This window comes from Periplaneta americana, chromosome 2 (genome assembly GCF_040183065.1).
Source record: "Periplaneta americana isolate PAMFEO1 chromosome 2, P.americana_PAMFEO1_priV1, whole genome shotgun sequence".
Lineage (NCBI taxonomy): Eukaryota > Metazoa > Arthropoda > Insecta > Blattodea > Blattidae > Periplaneta > Periplaneta americana.
In genome coordinates, this window is record NC_091118.1 from 77,402,365 (window position 1) to 77,421,054 (window position 18,690).

At 35.7% G+C, this 18,690-nt stretch overlaps 1 protein-coding gene across 2 annotated transcripts in view; it reads left to right on the plus strand.

Moving 5' to 3' along the window:
• Positions 1-18,690, plus strand: part of Sfxn2 (sideroflexin 2) — a 90,035-nt gene that overhangs the window by 13,020 nt on the left and 58,325 nt on the right. For both annotated transcript variants that reach the window (XR_011330910.1, XM_069818005.1), the window contains exons 3-6: positions 5,783-5,981; positions 9,841-9,966; positions 14,213-14,279; positions 16,408-16,507. Coding sequence is in view for 1 of the 2 variants with exons in the window: in XM_069818005.1 (XP_069674106.1) it covers positions 5,783-5,981; positions 9,841-9,966; positions 14,213-14,279; positions 16,408-16,507 (492 nt within the window). In the remaining variant the exon portion in view is untranslated. The remainder of the gene's footprint in view (positions 1-5,782; positions 5,982-9,840; positions 9,967-14,212; positions 14,280-16,407; positions 16,508-18,690) is intronic.

The window sequence follows — 18,690 nt, forward strand, 5'->3', positions numbered from 1 at the left end:
ATCTAATGCTCTGAATTTGACAGTAAAGTCATTCTTCTTCTCGTCTCCCAATATTTAGAGATGGGGTCCTTTAAATGTTAAAAGTGCATCACATATTAATAAGTGTCTCTCATTAATTTCTTCTTCCTTTGAACACAAAAGACAATTTGGCGACACGAACAGGGCCTGATTTACAATTTCAGAAACTCGGAGCTTAATTTTCTTTATGAGGCCCCTTCTTTTCATATATGATAATTCTGTTACCTATCTCTTTCACCATGTATTTATTTCACAGAGGTTTTTTATTAATTCTCTATTCTGAGAAGAACAATTTAAAATGAAGTAGTTCTTTAAGGTAATCAGTGATTATGTGTAGCACAAGACAGGTCAAAGCTGATTGCATTGGTTGTACTATCCCTTGTTTCCTCTAATACAGTAATTCAGGAGTTTAGAAGGAATGTTCATTTTTCCTAAATTATGGCTTAGGCATATACAAAAAAAAAAAAGTACCTTGGCTGTCCACAGTTTAGTAGCTGTGGTGGATTGTTGTCTGTATACCAAAATCTTCATTAGTCTGCGTTAAAACATTCTTAACTTTTGAAACTGGAGGGTCTCTGTGGGTAAAGGAGTTACTGCTAGTAGCATATGAATGAATACTTGCTCAATGATCAGCGTTGCTTTTCCTGTTGTTGAATTTCAATAGCTTTCCTTTTTCTTTTAATGACTCCTAACTCAAATTTTCTTAGGAATTCCATTTTTAATTATGAAAATTCCTACAAAAACACTTTAATACTACCACTACACATTGATATACCAACTGTCTATTGTAGTTGGGGCTTTGCCCTGTTATGAACATAAATAGATAAATAAATAAATAGAAATTACATAAGCTACAAGGAACACAAGCACTAGGCACTTGGTTTAACTTGGTTGACTTTGGCTGCTGAATTCATTATTAATTATTTAAATGGTCCTATTGTTATAATTTGAATAAACTGTACATGGTAATCAATTTTTACAAGTTGAACACATTAAACTCGGCAGTCCACTTACCAATCTAAATGTAAAACAATAAAGTGATTTTTGATGCGTTTTCTAACATAATAATTAATCAGGTAATTACTTATTTTCTCAATTTTGATTTTCAGTTGCTAGATTTGTTGTCTTTTCCATTTGCATTAATTCATTTTAAAAAATCTTGTTGCTGGATTTTGAGGCCCCCAGAATCATGAGGCCCTGAGCGGAGGCACCATAGGCTCCTGCCTAAATCAGGCCCTGGACACAAATACTCCAATTTTATGCAGTACTAATGAAAGATACTTTTTCTAAGTTGCACAAAAATTAAGTTCATGAGAAGAATTTTTTTTGTCATTATTTTATGTATAAATTCAAGTAAATGAACCTATTAATTGTGGGGTGGGGGGAAAAACATGTTTTGAAGTACCATTTCGTGACTGTGAGCTTATTTTGTTGCATTTCAGGATTGTTATTCATTTTCTTAATTACCTCCATGAGATATGTGTTCAAACATTTCGCATATTTCGTTAATTCCAACACCCTTAACCTCTATTCCTTTCTCAAAGTGAGAGTCCAAGTTTCACAACCATACAGAACAACCGGTAATATGACTTTTTATAAGTTCTAACTTTCAGCTTTTTTGAGAGCAGACAAAAATACATTTTTTTTTTCTTGAAAAGTAACTCTAGTCATGCTTAACATCAGTTTACACATATTTAGAAAAAGTATTGAAAAGTACTCTGACGAATTTACGAACTGGGGTGAGTTTAATCTTATCCCAAGCAGCAAATATTACACCAATTTACAGCACTTAATTATCCTTCTCCTGAATATAAAGACTGAGAATAGTTTCAACATTTGAACACGACGAACTAACTCGTCAATTAAATACAAATATTTTAATACATCGAAAATCCTCTTTCACTACCAATGGTTGAGACAGAAACCCACAGTACTCGAAGATATGTTGAAACAAAAATATTGGACTGATTTTGTATTTATTTAGAAGACACTCCTTCAGCTTTTCAATAATGGGACTCCTCATTGAACAAAGCATAACTAACACACGGAGCAAAGACAGAATTGAAATTAGAGAACAGAACAGGAAAGATCACAAAAGAGAAATGTAGGAAACAAACAAAAAAGAGAAATTGAGAATAGAAAGATAATAGAATATAGTAAACAAACAGATTAAACATTCGAATAAAAGTTCTTGTTAAGAAACAAAGTGCAGATAGTGTTTTAAAATGGCAAGTGATCTCTGATAGCAGGAAGGGAAACATCATGAATGAAGTCATTTTTCAACTGGAACTTCTTGCAGAAACTGATAAAGAGACGAGATATTGTGCCCCTAGCTCCAACATTAGCCCTACAACTTCAGTGGAGATGAGGTGATATTTCTGCAAATAATATGGAATTGTGGGCTCATAAATTCTGCATTTTATTGCTCCTGTGCTTCGACTCTTAACTGTTGGATCGTTAATGTAGGCAGATGTAGACTCTGCTGGAATGACAAGCATGTCAATTCACAAACAGAATTCCTCTTGAGAGATGCCATGGACTTCTTGTACAGTGATACCTTTCATCTCCAAGGCTTCAGCAATCATGGAGTGTCTCGCTGAAAGGACAGACACTCAAAACATGGTCAAGAGTTTCAATCTTACTGATACAATGGCGATAGTGGTTTTTGTCTCAGGACCTTCCTGGTAAAGCATGTAGCTGACAAACATTACTGTAATTTTAAGAGCTAATCTCCATTCACTGCAGTGAGGCAGTCAGGTTGTCGGATCCATTTATTGGCATGAGTGAACTTCTTATAGAGGATGATGCCTTTCCTTTCCTGATTTAAAGAGCACCAGGATTGAATTGCTCGCTCCCTGAGCTCTTATCTCAATTTTTTCACATGAAGTGAATAAGAAGAGATCCTCTGAAATTCAAGTTTATTTAAACGAACAACAGTTTCATTAGACAAGTTGCGACAAGTGTTTACATAGATGTTTTGTGATTGTTATAAGCTCTGACATGCATTGATATGGGGATGGGGGGGGGAACTTCCCAGCTAGAGTTAAATAGTCCCAATCCCTTGTATTTGAAGACCACAGGGGGAAAACCTGATCAGTCACGTTTTACTGTTTTTACAGGAGAGCAAGTTGAAAGTTTCAAGACCCATTATAATCTATTGTCTTTGGGTTATCATAGTTCGTATTTTTTTGGACTAATAGGTTGTTGTTCTGTACAGTTAAACTGCACAGATAAACACTACCTAAGCTGTTACATGACATCTAAAACAGAAAGTCGATAATTTCAGTTTTACCACGTTCTTCCCTTATGCTCTTCATTTTCTGTCAGCATAAAGCATACAGTCTGGTGTAGCGGTAGGAAGCTGCATTGTTTCCTTCAACTTCGTTTTTGATGAGAACATTATCAGAAAAAAATTTGGCTGATATTTTATTCAGTGGTGTTGTTTGAAACTGATAAATCAAAGTAGGGCAGATGAACAGATGAAGCTGCATAACACAGAATACTTCTGGTGGTTTTGTGATAGAGGAGTTGATGCAAGGATATCTAGTTTGTTCTTTAACTTTTCCATACACTTGGCTGCAGCAAATACAGTAGAAGTGTGGTAGCTAACACCGAGATATTTTGTATTTTCTTCTGGGACAATTGACGGAATTATCCAGGAAGGATGCATATGACATGTACCTAATTTGTAGTAAACATGAATAGCTCTTTATTTAAAATCATAGCACAAAATAGCCACGAACTGGAAATCTATCCAAACTATTTTTCTTTAATATTTTATTTCTTTTATGAGATAGAAAGAAACGAAATAAGCAGCCCAATAATATTCTCAAACTCGTACATTTCGGAAAAATTGCTATAGGCTTCATTCATTCATAGTGTTCTGCCCATGGGCAGATCTTTCACTGCAAACCCAGTATTCTTCAATATTTTCTATTTTCTACCTTCCATTTATAGGCTTATACATTTTTTTTTTTAACTTTTTCTTGCTAATATTTTACATTGAAAAGCTCCAGTCTAAGTGAGGTGGCCACTGCTGTTAGTGAAGATTGCTTTATACCGAAGCAGAATTGGATCTCTTTCATAAAGCCATATGTTATGTGGGACTAATCCAAAAGAAAGATGTCCCTTTTAAAATGCTGATTTTTGTGAATATACCTAAATTTATATAGTATTTTATTTTTATTATTTTCTTTCACTCGAAATACTTTTTTTGGAAAGTCCACTGTTTTGAAGTAGTGGGGTCGCCCTTGGTAGTGTAGTTGGTATAGCACTGGCCTTCTGTGCTCGAGGTTGCAGGTTCGATTCCGATCGAGGTTGATGGCATTTAAGTGTGTTTAAATGTGATAGGCTCATGTCACTAGATTTACTGGCATGTAAAAGAACTGTGGGACAAAATTTCTGCACACTGGCGACGCTAATATAATCTCTGCAGTTGCGAGTGTCCTTAAATAAACCATTTTTTTTTTTTGGAGTAGTGGTAAAAGTATCTGACTACGAAATTAGCAAGCCCGGGATCGAATCCTAGTTGTGACAAGTTATCGGGGTTTTCCCACGACCCATTAAGAGCAAATGCTGGGTAAGTTCTGGCACTGCACCCTGGATTCATTTTGTCGTCATTACCACCTTCATCTTCTACCTACTTTCATACCGGTGTCATCCTATCATACGGTGCTAACAAAATCCAATCTAATGGGTGTCCCAACCTCAGAACTGGATTCTTCATAATTATTGTCAACAAGTAGGCAAAGGCACAAATAGCTACATGTCAGTATGTACGGCATTAGTAAAAAAAAAATATATATATATATATATATATTGCAATGACTAGTAGTGCGGAATAACTTGACAAGTTGTTCATTTGAAAAAAAAAAACACATTTTAACACAAATTTTAACTTAGATTTTTGTTGGGAAAATTTTGTAGAGTAATTAAACACGCGATTTTATAAATATTCACAAATTTCATGTGATGTTGGAATGGTTAGAGGAAAAATAACCACAAATTTTTAAAAGGAAATCAAATTATGTTATTAATTTATTAATATTAAAAGGTGTGTAAAGAACCACCATAACAATGAATTGTGAAATTGACTGACAAATATAAAAAATATTAAAAGGTACAGTAAATATTTTTTTGGTACAATGTGTAAACAGTAACTGGCGAATTGGATACAATGACGAACTATATGAGACTTATGGTGACACTGGTACAATGGGAGCAATTAAAACATCAAGAATTAGATGACTGTATATAGAAAAGAAGACATCCATACCAATACCATAAAGTTTCATTGGCAAAAAAGGATGGCATGAGAAGAGTTGGACGTCCTAACATTAGATGGCTGGACAGTACTGAAAGGATTTGAAAGCACTGGGAGTATAGGCCATTTGTTATCTTGTGAAACCAACCTGTATGTGAGGGAAAGCAGAAAATGGACTGAGAAGCTTCCCTCCCTCACTATACTGTCACTCGTAGCTAGCTAACTCACTACCACCACCATAAGGTTCTTACTATAAGCTGCTGCGCATACTTGCATTTGGTTTCACAAGATAACAAATGACATAACAAGAGTAGAAGGGGAAGGCGGAAGATAGGAATGAATAGAAGGGTGATCAAGACCTGAAATAGGCTATAGCACCAGTGTTGATGATGGTGCTACAGTAAGTGCATGCGTTAAAGCCTATAAAAATGAATGTTTTGAAATGTGTATTTTCATTTAAAACAATGTTTGCAGTATATAGGTTGATATTTTATGTTACAGAACAGCACCAGCCGTAGTGTTCTGGCAGTGGGTGAACCAGTCCTTCAATGCACTTGTGAACTACACAAACCGTAATGCCAAGTCCCCAACCACTACCACGCAGCTCGGAGTGGCCTATATATCTGCCACTGCCTCAGCCATGTTCACAGCTGTTGGCTGCAAGACGTTCTGGCAAAGGAGGGCTTCGCCCCTGCTGCAGGTATTTGGCGTAGTGCTGCGCTTCAGTGGTTTGTAAACAAACTAAGAAATGATCCGATTACATGGTGCTGCAAGAGAGAGAGCTAAGCAAGGTTACCAGATTTTAAATTGTTTAAAAATATGCACAGAATTATACATCAACTGTAACACTTCATGAAATACTAATGTTTTTGTCTATAGACCTATAGAATTTGTACTAATTAATACTAATGTTAATAGAGTAAAATAGCTACATGAACTGTAACAAAAATAATACAAATAAAAACAAAATTTAATCTAAAATTTTCCTGAAATTTTAAATAATTGCAGGACCCATTGGTTACATTAGATTACAAGTCTGGGAAATCTTACAATTTATGTACACCACAACGTGTCCCCATGTATTCCAATCCTTTACTAGAAACGCTCATCAAAGACACAGATCTCTAGCAGACGACTTTTCTAATTTTGATGTTTAGAGTATATTAGAGTTAATATTGCATACTTAATAGAATGTTCCAGGCTCCTGATTTAACGATTTTGCCCCTAAATGCTGCCCATCATACACAGTTTTCCGAATCACTACTTGACGTAATTGTTACCAACTTTCCAAACAAAGTGTTCATTATATGGACACTGTGCAGTGCTGGGAATGTCATACCATGGCATTATATAGGGTGTAAATTATATGTAAACTCCCAAGATTATATAGACAGTACTTACCTGAACACACTGTCTAGTGAAATTTAATTATTTATTATAATTTTATTTTTAATTTGTAAAATACTATGTTTTTAAGATTGGTAGTAGTCTAATTATTTGTTTACATTTTGACTCAACGTGAATGCCATTGCCAATGATCTTGCGCCCAACACATACCAATACACAACAGAGTAACAAACGACTGCTTCAGTGTACGTACCGGGCAAAGTAAATAATGACTGTATATTCTTATTTTCAAAAATAGACTCACAAAACACATTTTTTTATGGTAAAACCTTGACAGTTACAGAAAAACATTATTTAACTACTGATTGAAAGAATTTTAGTTTTGTCCTTTAGTGCAGAAATTTGATCAAAACAAATACAACTTTTCGTTCTGCAAAGGAATTTTACAATGTTACAATTGTTCGATCAAATTTCTGCACAAAACTAAAATAATTTCAATAATTTATTATCATGATACACTGCTGTCTTAAATTGACTGAACATATTAGGAATTAAATCGATGGTTTTCCCAAAACACACTATGAAATGGTTGATATAAAACATTTGTTATCTCGAAAAGGAAGCAAAAATTAGCAAAATTGTATTGAACTTTTTTGTTTGAAATATCCCCTGAAATTAATGACAATACTTGTGGTTCACTCTGTATACCTGATTTACTCTTTGAAATATTCTGAACCCAAATCAAAATAAATGACTTGCCATGGCTTGAAATGTATTAACGAAACTGAACTACAGTCAGACGCAGCACAAATTCCATGGCACACTATATGGAATTTACACTCTGTATATGGATTGATTGATCAATTTAATTAATTTGTTATTGACTGATATGACAAACATGCATCTTTGAAATCAGACATAATCATATACCCATATATGTCTATGTAACAAGACTATCCAAGCTGTTAGGAATGTGGAACTGTGACATTTTCACGATATCTTAAACGAGAGAGCTGAATCTTCCAAATTATGGAGGAACTTACGAGCATAGGATTAGGTAATACCAGAACACAGACAAAATTCCAATTCCACATGAAAAACTAAATGAGCACTTCATCGCAACATGATCTCAGACCTTGTGTCCTTAATGATGCCGTTGTTCATTTATAAAGAGTAAAACTTTTATAAAACATCATGACGTAATGAAACAAATTATGGAACATTTAACACAATTTAGTAGTAGTCTATATTGCGCTGGCTCTTGGATGGTCTTCTTTCATCTTCTTGCTTTTCAGTATAATTTAGGTGTTGAGTCCAGATGGGATGATCTCAAATTTGTACATTTGTGAAGATGATCCTGTCCATCACTGAGTCTTCTTTATTACACAGAACACATTTTGGTGATTTAAAAATTGAGATTCTATATAAACGTGCTGTCAAGCAGTCATATCATTTATTAGCCAAGACATTGCTACTGAATCATATCTAGGTGATTCTGGTATTACAGATTTATTTCGAAGAATTGACCGTGATTTATTTGTAGTTTCAATTTTAAAATTTTCAGGTATGTCTTTCTAGAAATGTCAGTTTATTATTAATTTTGCAGAATGCTGGTAATACTACAATGTTGTATTTTTCTTTCGTACAGTGTTGGTACCCTTTTTAGCCAAAGTATCTGCTTGTTGCTAGTGATGGGGTAAAACGTGATTTTTCACTCACTGATGAAGCAGTGACAGCTCATTTTCGATCATGGTGATTTTAACCAGTGATCCAGTGATTAGAGGCGATTTCCAGTTGCCAGTGATGACGAGAGACCTGCATTATAGAGTGGCCTTGATTCAGCTGATCACTAGTAGAGCAGTGATCTAGTGAGTGGGGGCGATTGGGAGTGATTTCTCACTACGAAATGCGAGCAATCAACTGTTTTGAATTAATATTGGAGATGTGATCTTATGGGTCCATTGACAATCCAGTGAAATTTTTGCTTCACTGATGAGCTACCCTAAAATTTTTAAAGCCTCGCTAATCTGCTAATTATCAACATAACATGCGAGAGGTCTAGGATGAAATAATAAACAAATGGTGGTTTCCCTAGTATTGTTTTCATGGACATCTAGTGTGTGATATTTGAAACAAGAAGGGCAGAAGGACTATAGCAGTGCATTAGAATATAGCTACATTATAGCTATCGAACAATTTTTATGTTGAAAGTGTTTGCGACTGCAAAGTAAAATCACTGTTTATGAATATATTCATCTCACAGGAGTCATAAGTTGGTAATTCGTTATAAAAGCTTCTCGTGCACAATTTTTATAACCCCTACAGAAGTTAAAAAATTATCAAAACTTAAAAATCTTCAAAGTCTCCAAACTTAGCACTGAAATTTCAATATTTTCCTTCATCACAAATCATTACAATCTTAAAAAGAAAAAAAAAAAAATCCATGTAATATCAAGCAGTTCAAAAATTACTCAACAGTTGGCAGAAGACTGCAAGTAAGACATTGAGCTGTATGTTGAAATCACTAGGAAATAGTGATATGTTACAGTTGCTTATGGTGCAGTGAGTAAATCACCTCTTGATCACTGTTTCACTGGTTAATGAACAGTTCACTCACTGGAGTGAAAGTGATTTTTTAATCACTGGTGAAAAATCGCTGCTAGTGATTTTTCCTTCCATCTCTAGCTTGTTCATTCCACTGTAGGCTGCAGTGTGCAGAATATTAATAGCTTTCTGGGTGTCTAGTATTTTATGGCAACATGCATGATGCTATAGCTTGAATATCAGAGAAGAATCAGTAAGGATTACTGCTCTCTGGAATATGTTTATCCTGCCTAGTAGTTGTGATAAAGCCATAACTATTGCCAGGATTTCTTCATCGAAATGAGTTGTGTTACATCCTGCTGACACATAAAAACTGAACATACTACAGTGAAGCTCCAGCACTGCCTTCTTTGTCATGCAGGAAGCCATCAGTATAAATATGTAGCCAGTCTCTGAGGGCATGGTTTATTCATTAGGAGCAAAGAAAAGTAAGCAGTCCAAAATAACTGACATTTTTGTCAAATATTCATATGGTGTTAAATATGCTATTTCAGATATTACTAAAGGCCATTTCAGCTGTGCGTTTTTCTCACTTATGCACTTTTTCTTCAGATCTCATAGAAATGTATAAATGAGGTTTTACTATGTTTTGAATTGTTGTGTTACAGAGGTATGTACCATTTGCTGCAGTTGCAGCTGCCAACTGTGTGAACATCCCACTGATGAGGCAAAATGAGCTGTTGTATGGGATAGACGTGTACGACGAAAATGACAACAAAGTCACGCAGTCCAGGGTCAGTTGCTTGCTTTGTGTGTCATTGTTAACACTTTGTGATATGTGATAGGACACAGCCTCGGGTAGCACTTGATTGGGAATTGTTTGCTAATGAAGTGATGAGATATCTGATAGGTCCTCACATTCAGAAATATAAGCGAGCAATTTATAGATAATTAATATTGTCCTTGAGGTTGTGAGTGCTGATATGAAGGGTACAGAGAAAGAGCGAACAGAGTCACAATTCTCATAAGGGTGACATCATCTAAGTCAGTATATTACTGCAAAATTTATGTGTTTTTCTTATCAAAACTGATAAAGGAGAATTATCACTATGGATACAATCGTCCTTTCCTACATTTTCATTAGGAACAACAATAAATTTTGCAGTAATATACTGAATTAGATGATGACATCACCCTTAAGAAAATTGTGACTCTGTTCGTTCTTTCTCTGTACCCTTCATATTGCAATCTGTAATCTACTTTCAGCTGCCAACGTGGACGTCAAACTTACTGTCCTTCCTTATCTTTTCCTTTTTATTCTCTTTCTAATTCATCATCTTATCATCCTCCTTTTCTTCTACTCATCTCTACTCCTGTCTCTTCCAGTTCTTCTCTTTTTCCATTAATCTCATCTCCTCTATTCTTTCTTCCCCTCCTCTTTTCTTCTCTACTCTACCCTACCTTACCCTACCCTACCCTACCCTACCCTATCCTATCTTATCCCATTACACGCTACTCTATCCTACTGTACCCTACCCAATGCTACTCACCCCATTCCATTCCACTCTATTTTACTGCATTCTACTCGACTCAGTTCTACTCTACTCTACTCTACTCTAATCCACTTCACACTACTGCATTCTATTTAACTTGGTAATAATCTAATGTTGCTGTTGTTGTTTTCTAATGCCAGGCGTTTGACAATAAAGTCATTTGACCTCTTGCACTCCAATATTTTTCAAAGATATTAACATGACCAGCCACTGAAGCACAGATTTTGAGGTGTTCCGATTCCATTTCTTGGTTTGAGTTGCACAATGGACAGTTAGGGGACTGATACATTACAATTCTATGCAGGTGTTTGGCCAAACAATCATGGCCTGTTGCCAATCTAAATGCAGCTACAGACGATTTTCGTGGTAAATCGGGAATTAACTGTGGATTTTGATGCAGAGAGTTCCATTTTTTTCCTTGAGATTGTGTTATCAAATTTTGTTTGTTGAAGTCTAAGTATGTAGATTTAATAAATCTTTTCACAGAGTAATACGTAGATTTAGTAACAGGTCTGTAAGTAGCAGTGCTGCCCTTCTTTGCTAAAGCATCCTCATTCTCGTTTCCCAGGATTCCACAATGGGATGGTATCCATTGGAATACAATTCTTTTATTGAGTGATATTAATTGAGAGAGCATTTTAGTTATTTCTGCTGTTTGAGATGAAGGTGTGTGTTTAGAGACTATTTATAGAATAGCTGCTTTGGAGTCTGACATTATAACTGCATTCCTAAATTTATTGATGTGGCATAGAAGATTCCTGAGACTTTCCCTTATTGCAATGATTTCATCATCAAAACTTGTTGTTCCATATCCAAGAGATCTATAAAGTGAGAAGAGACAGCACGTAACACCTGCACCAGCACCTTGTTCTCTGGAGATCAAGGATCCATCGGTGTATAAATGAAGCCAGTTTTGTGGAGGGTACATAATATTAATTGTCTCTAATGACAATTGTTTCAGTATTTCAGTGTTTACTTCTGATTTCAGTATTTCTTCTGTTAAATTTAGATTATATTCTATATTTAATAGAGTTAAAGGGTTTGGTTTAATTTGTAAGTTTTCTTTTAAATTCGGGATATTGATTTTCTGTTTTAATTCTTGAACAATGGGTATGAAACTTTTTTTAGTTTTCAATCTACAGAGAGGACTGTATGAATGCCAATTGTTTCCTGGTAATCTGATAAGTTTTTCATATTGAATCAATGCCTTTTCTTCTTTCATTCTAATGTATTCTACTGTACTCTCTTCTATTCTACTCCACTCCACATTACTGTATTTCATGTCACTGCATTCCATGCAACTCGATTCTAATCTAATGTACTCTGCTCTACCCTATTCCACTCCACTCCACACTACTGCATTCCATTTGAGTCAGTTCTAATCTAATGTATTCTGTTCTACTCTATTCCACTTCACTGCACACTACTGCATTCCATTTGACTCAGTTCTAATCTAATGTACTCTACTCTATTCTATTCCATTCCACTCCACTCCACACTACTGCATTTCATTTGACTCAGTTCTAGTCTAATGTACTCTGTTCTACTCTATTCCACTTCACTGCACACTACTGCATTCCATTTGACTCAGTTCTAATCTAATGTACTCTACTCTACTCTATTTCACTCCACTGCACACTACTGCATTCCATTTGACTCAGTTCTAATCTAATGTACTCTACTCTACTCTACTCTACTCTATTTCACTCCACTGCACACTACTGCATTCCATTTGACTCAGTTCTAATCTAATGTACTCTACTCTACTCTATTTCACTCCACTGCACACTACTGCATTCCATTGATTTAGTTCTAATCTAATGTACTCTGCTCTGCTCTACTCTACTCCACACTACTGCATTCCACTTGATTCAGTTGTAATCTAATGTACTCTGCTCTTACTTACTTACTCCATGGCGATTATATTCCTTGAAGGAACAGAGCCTGCCTAGCAATAGAAGCCCATTCTCTTCTGTCCTGAGTTCTTCTCCTTCATGCCCTTATACCCATCTGCTTTATATCTTCAACGCCTTCAATCCATTTCTTCCTAGGTCTCCCAACACATCTTCTACCATCCGGCTTCCCTCTATAAATCTTTTTCAGTAATGATCCATTTTCAGTTCTTTCAACATGGCCAGCCCATCTCAACCTTGTGCTTGTAATTACTCCCATTATATGCGGTTCACCATATATCTCGTAAAGTTCCTTGTTAGTTCTAATTTTCCATTTTGGGTTCATATATTCTTCTCAGAATTTTCCTTTCCCATGCTGCAATTTTCCTTTCCTCATTTATTAGTAAAGACCGGGTTTCGGAGATGTATATAACCACCTGCCTGATTATTGTTCTATATATTTTCTTTTTCCCAATTCTTGAGAGATCCCTAGATCGTAACAAAGGAAGTAAGACCCAATAGCATCTGTTTCCTGCCTGTAATCTTTCTTTAACCTCTGTCAGTACCATATTATCAGTGATCACACTGCCGAGATATTTAAAGCTCTGTACTCTTTCAAAATTGTTCCTTCCAATTGTTATGTTATTACAGTGTATCCATCTACCTTCTAGTTGGGTAAAGCTCTACTGTAATTCTTGCACAGATCTACTTATTAGTAGAACATCATCAGCATATGCCAAGGTTTGAACCATTCTGTTATATATCATGGCCCCAGGATTGATGTCAATTTTTTAAATTACTCTTTCCAACACAATATTAAATAATATTGTGGAAAGCACATCACCTTGCCTCACACCAAGGTTGATATCAAACTCATCAGCAATTTCTCCTTGAATCATCACTTTTCCTTTATTATTTGTTGATGTCATTTGGATTAACATTCCATTTGACTCAGTACTAATCTAATGTACTTTGCTGTACTCTGTTCCACTCCACTCCATACTGCATTCCATTTGACTCAGTTCTAATCTAATGTACTCTACTTGATGGCACTGCATTCCACTTTGCTCGATTCTAATCTACTTTAATCTTTTCCACTTGACTCCTTCCCTTTCTGTTTTTCTCGTCTTATATTTCTGTATCATCTCCGTTCTCTCGTACCTCTGTTTTTTTGCTCTTTTCTTTTTCTTATTCCCTATCTCCTTTATGTGCGTAATCTTCTTTTACTCCTTTCTCTTATTTTTTCTCCTAATTTTCTGTTCCATGTTTTATATTTACTTTTCTTTCTCAATTCTATCTTCTTTCTCTTCTTCCTGCGTCTCTTTGTTTTCTTCTTCCTGTCCTACTCTTCACCTTCTTCTCTTCCTCTTTCTTCTATCTTCATCCTTTTTCTCTTTTTGTCTTTCTCTTATTTGCCTCCTCTGTATGCATAACTTTCTCCTTTTTTGCATTTCTTTCTCATCTTCCTCTCCTCTCTCTTTTCTGCTCCTTCTTGCATCTAATCTTTTCTTATGTATCTTTTTCCGTCATCTTTTCCTGTTCGCTTTTTCCTTATGCATAACCTTAATCTCTGATGCCAGTCTGATCTGTTGCAGGTTGCTGCAGCTAAAGGAATAACGCAGGTGGTAATCTCGAGGATCATCATGTGTGCCCCAGGAATGAGTAAGTTGCTGAACTTGGTGGAAGGAAGACAGAGGAACATGTATTGGCATATGAAGTCTGTAGAATAATTGAGACCTGGAATCCAAGAGGGGCCCGAGTCCATTACATCAAACTTTTGGGACGTTGAAAAATGCTTGCTTTTACTACAAAATGCCTCTGACATCTTTTCATAACCATGGCAACAAGCTTCTACTAATTATTTGCATGAGAAATAAATTTTCAAAGTGATTAAATATTGTGCCCCTCTCTTGGATTCCGAAGCCTTTACATACAAGTTTGCAGCCATATTGAGTGGTTTTGAAGGTTAGTGTGTGGGTATTTACAAACAATAATGTAAATGACAAGTAATCACTTTGCTTTACAATATTTTTATTTGTTATACAATACACATTAACATGTTAATCGTCCTCAGAATCGGACAAGTTTTCTGCTGACTGCAGTGATTCTATATAAGAGGCTACGTCATGTCTTAGATGATTTTTGATTGTGTTTAAATCTCGAATTTTGGCAACCTTCACTGGACATGATTTTGTGTACAAAAGTATATTGGGAAGATCCGGCTTAGAATTTGGCTTAGTTAATCTGAAGTAATCAAACACAATATTTGACAATGTTCGTGAAACTGCAATCTCATTCTCATGAGTTTTATTGTAGGTAAAAACTTTATACTCAGATATTTTGAATTTTTCTCCATTTTTTGTTGCTGCCTTTTTGAAATACTGAAGGAAGTGATTCTTATAATCCCGAAATTCTTGCCCTGACATGACTCTAATGCTGAATTTCCTCCTCTTTTCTTTTCATTCTCTCAGTCACACCAAAATGTCTATCACAGGGCAAGAAACTGTGCCCTGTGATTGGAAAGTAATGTACAATCTTTTCAAAGCGCTTCATTTTGATCAGTGTAGAAAAAAATACAACCATGCAATGATTCTTATTTTATCCTGGAGCTCCATCACTAAATGTGTAAAGTTTTTTAACCTCTGCATGTACCTTTGCATTAATATATTCATTCAGGCAGCTTACCACTTCATTTGCCCCCCTTTTAGCCTCTGTTTCAGGCTACATAAACATAATTGATTTACCTAACTTTCCCCTGTAAACAGAAAAGTTATGTAGCCACAATTGCCTCAAATAAAACATCTGCCCAATAGGGAGATGTGGGTATGAAATGTTTTGCATGAAATCAAAATATAACATATCAGTATCGGGGTTTTCCCTAGCTTCTATTTCACACTTCTTTAACTTATCATAAAACATACTTCCCTTCTTTTTGTGTACTTTTAGTTGTGTTTTTAGTGAATCTCTCATAGCCTTATTCTTTTCTGAGTAAATCTGCAGCTCTGCATTTCTTTCTTTTATTTTGAGTTCATACATTTTCATGTTTCTTTCCTTTTATTCTAATTTCGCTTATACTATCAGCAGATGATTCGTTGTCTGAAGCTGAAGCCATTTTCAAACAAATGATGTAGAACGCTCCTGCTGTCATCTAGCGACAAAATGCAGCAACTACCTAATGGAGTACAAGAGAGGCCCAAGTGCCTGGAGTTGGGTTTCTCTTTGGTTCCGATAGATATTCCACATCACTTTAGCATGGTTAAATGTTGCAGTTGGGCCTCTATTTTAGGTATATAGATTCCCAGTAACGAAATCAATGTAATCGTGTATCTAACTCGATTTCGATATTGGAGTTGGCCCCTCTTGGATTCCAGGTCTCAATTAAGATGTAGAATTGTTGCTGTATAGTAGCAAACTGGTTCTAAGTAAGAGATGTGCAATTATTACAGTAGAGTCCAGGTGTTGTGCTCAATGTATTGTTGTAGATGCTGGTTTCGTCATACAGTTATAACTTCAATATAGCTTATTTGCTTATATTCGTGGTTTATGTAGAGTTATGTTTAATGTTGGTGAGTTCTGTCCAAACTTATATTTTGTGGACTTGTGTTATGTGTAACTTAGTTGTGTTATGCGGCAAAGATGTTTGAGCCAAGAAATTAAATGTAACATTACACACAGAAGTCTTTTCTTCCAGTCCTTGTTGTTTTAGCAGCATCAACTCTGGAATGCTTTATAAATGCAGTCCCTTTAAGAATACAAAGTCTCGCAATTTACAAGAGATTTACTGTTGCAGCTATCTTGCCAATTATCATGGAGCGGCTGGAGCGCTACCCATGGATGCAGAGGATAAAGCCACTGCACGCGCCCTTCCAAGTCATGGGTGTGGGATGCTTGTGAGTGCTTTATATTATGTATCAGTCTCAGATTTTCCGTTAGACAAAGGTTAGTTTATTATGTACACTGGCTCACAAAACTTTTGGCCGATACACTGTACAGTTTTTCTCGTTCTTAAGTTGGTATTTGTACTCACTCTAGGACAGTAGCGTAGGCGGCAGGTAGTCTCCCCGCAGGTAACAAACCACCCCTCTTCACAACACAAAGGTTGAACCAATCTACTTATTAAACTTAAAGAGAATATGTTTACTTAGTGGTCTAGTGATAAAGATAAATGTAATACACACGGCATTTTGTAGCTCCTCCTCACACCACGGTTCTTTCCGTTATAATGTGCGTATAGCTTATTTTTCTTTGGCTGTTGTCATGGTAATAGCACTACGTTAATAAAATTACATTGAATAAAGGTGTCACTAACAATCAGTAGATTAATATTCTAAAAAACTGGGTAAATAATTTTATTCAGCTATAATGGCTGGGGGGATCATTGTGCTAACCACACGATACCTCCATTCTGGTTGGATGATCGTCCACCTCTGCTTCGGCATGTGGGCGTGAGGCCAGCAGCCGGCTGGTCGGTTTAGGCCCTTCACGGGCTGTAGCGCCACGGATTATTATTATTATTATTATTATTATTATTATTATTAAATAATTTTATTAAGACAAATTTTTATGGATATGTGTATAATTTAAAACTTGATTGTCAATTATAACCTGTAGGATATAGCAGTTTAATTTATATTTTGCATGCATAAAAAAAATTTGCATATTACTCTCATATAGTAATGGAACGAAAATGTGGATAACGAACTGGAAAATAAGCAAAGAACATAGAAATAACAAATGTCTGTGCTTTCAACACCAGACATGATATTGGAACCATATCTGATAAGCTACAACAAAGATGTGTAGATGGAGAAATTGTCCTGTTGAAAAGATGTAATTATATCAGGTTGCAACATGTGCATGCTAGGTGGCATACTGTATTTTCCAGTATGTGGATATATTGCTGGGAAGTCAAATTCTCTTCAATTTTACACAGAGTTCCTCCTCATAGCCTGGAAATCCATTCCCAAACAGTGACAGAAATACGTCCACTGCTTTGTGTTGATGTTACATAATTCTGGCTGGAACTTTGTGGACCCAATAGGACGAAATACTTGAATAGGTCTATGACTGGTATTTGAGAAAATCTTTTAATCTGAAAATATTACATTTTCCCATGGATATTCATAATATTCTTGTCAAAACGTGATGTGATCTATTCTATGTTTATGATCCAACAAGGTATTTATACGTGCAGGGAAGATGAAAAATTTTCCTGGAATATTGTATAATACTCAAGAGAAATAAACAACATGTTTTAAACATTTCGATGCAAAATAGACTCAATGTTTTATTTCTGTCGGTTACTTATACCGTTATTGCTCTAAAAGGTTGTCTTTGGTTCGATTAGCTAGATACATACTTGCAACTCAAAGTTCAAATACCTCCCTTCCCAGGACATGTGGAGTTGGGTATGTAGACATATTGCCAACATAATATCTTACAAAGTTCACTTCCACATTATTTCATAGGACAAAAGTTTTGTGAGCCAGTGTATGAGGGTAATTTGATAAGTTCTCGGAATGAAATAAAAAATAACGTATCTATTTTTTTTTTTTTTTTTTTTTCAATGTAGTTTCTCTGTACACTAATGCACTTGGTTCATCGATGTTCCAATGTCTTTATTCCATCTCGAAAATTAGATTCCTCCAGGCCTGCAAAATATTTGTCAACTCCGGCTATCAGTTCTTCGTTTGAAAAGAATTTCCGTCCACCAAGAAAAATTTTGAGCATAGGGAAGAGATGGAAGTCTGATGGAACCATATCAGATGAATAAGGTGGGTATGGCAACAGTTCATACCTCAGATCATGTATTTTTGCAATGGCAACGACACGTGTGTGTGTGTGTGTGTGTGTGCGTGCATTGTCAAGGATGGATGTATAATAGGATGCGAAACTTACTGAGTTTCCCATAACACATGCTAGAAGCGTTAACATAGAAACTGATCTTAGTGCCATCTGTTGGATGGTGGAGAACTTATTACATCTAGCAGCGCACCAAGTAGCGAAAATAAAAACTAATTACTCTATGCATTTAGCAGCGCATCTGGTGACGAAAATGTTAAACTATGCAGAA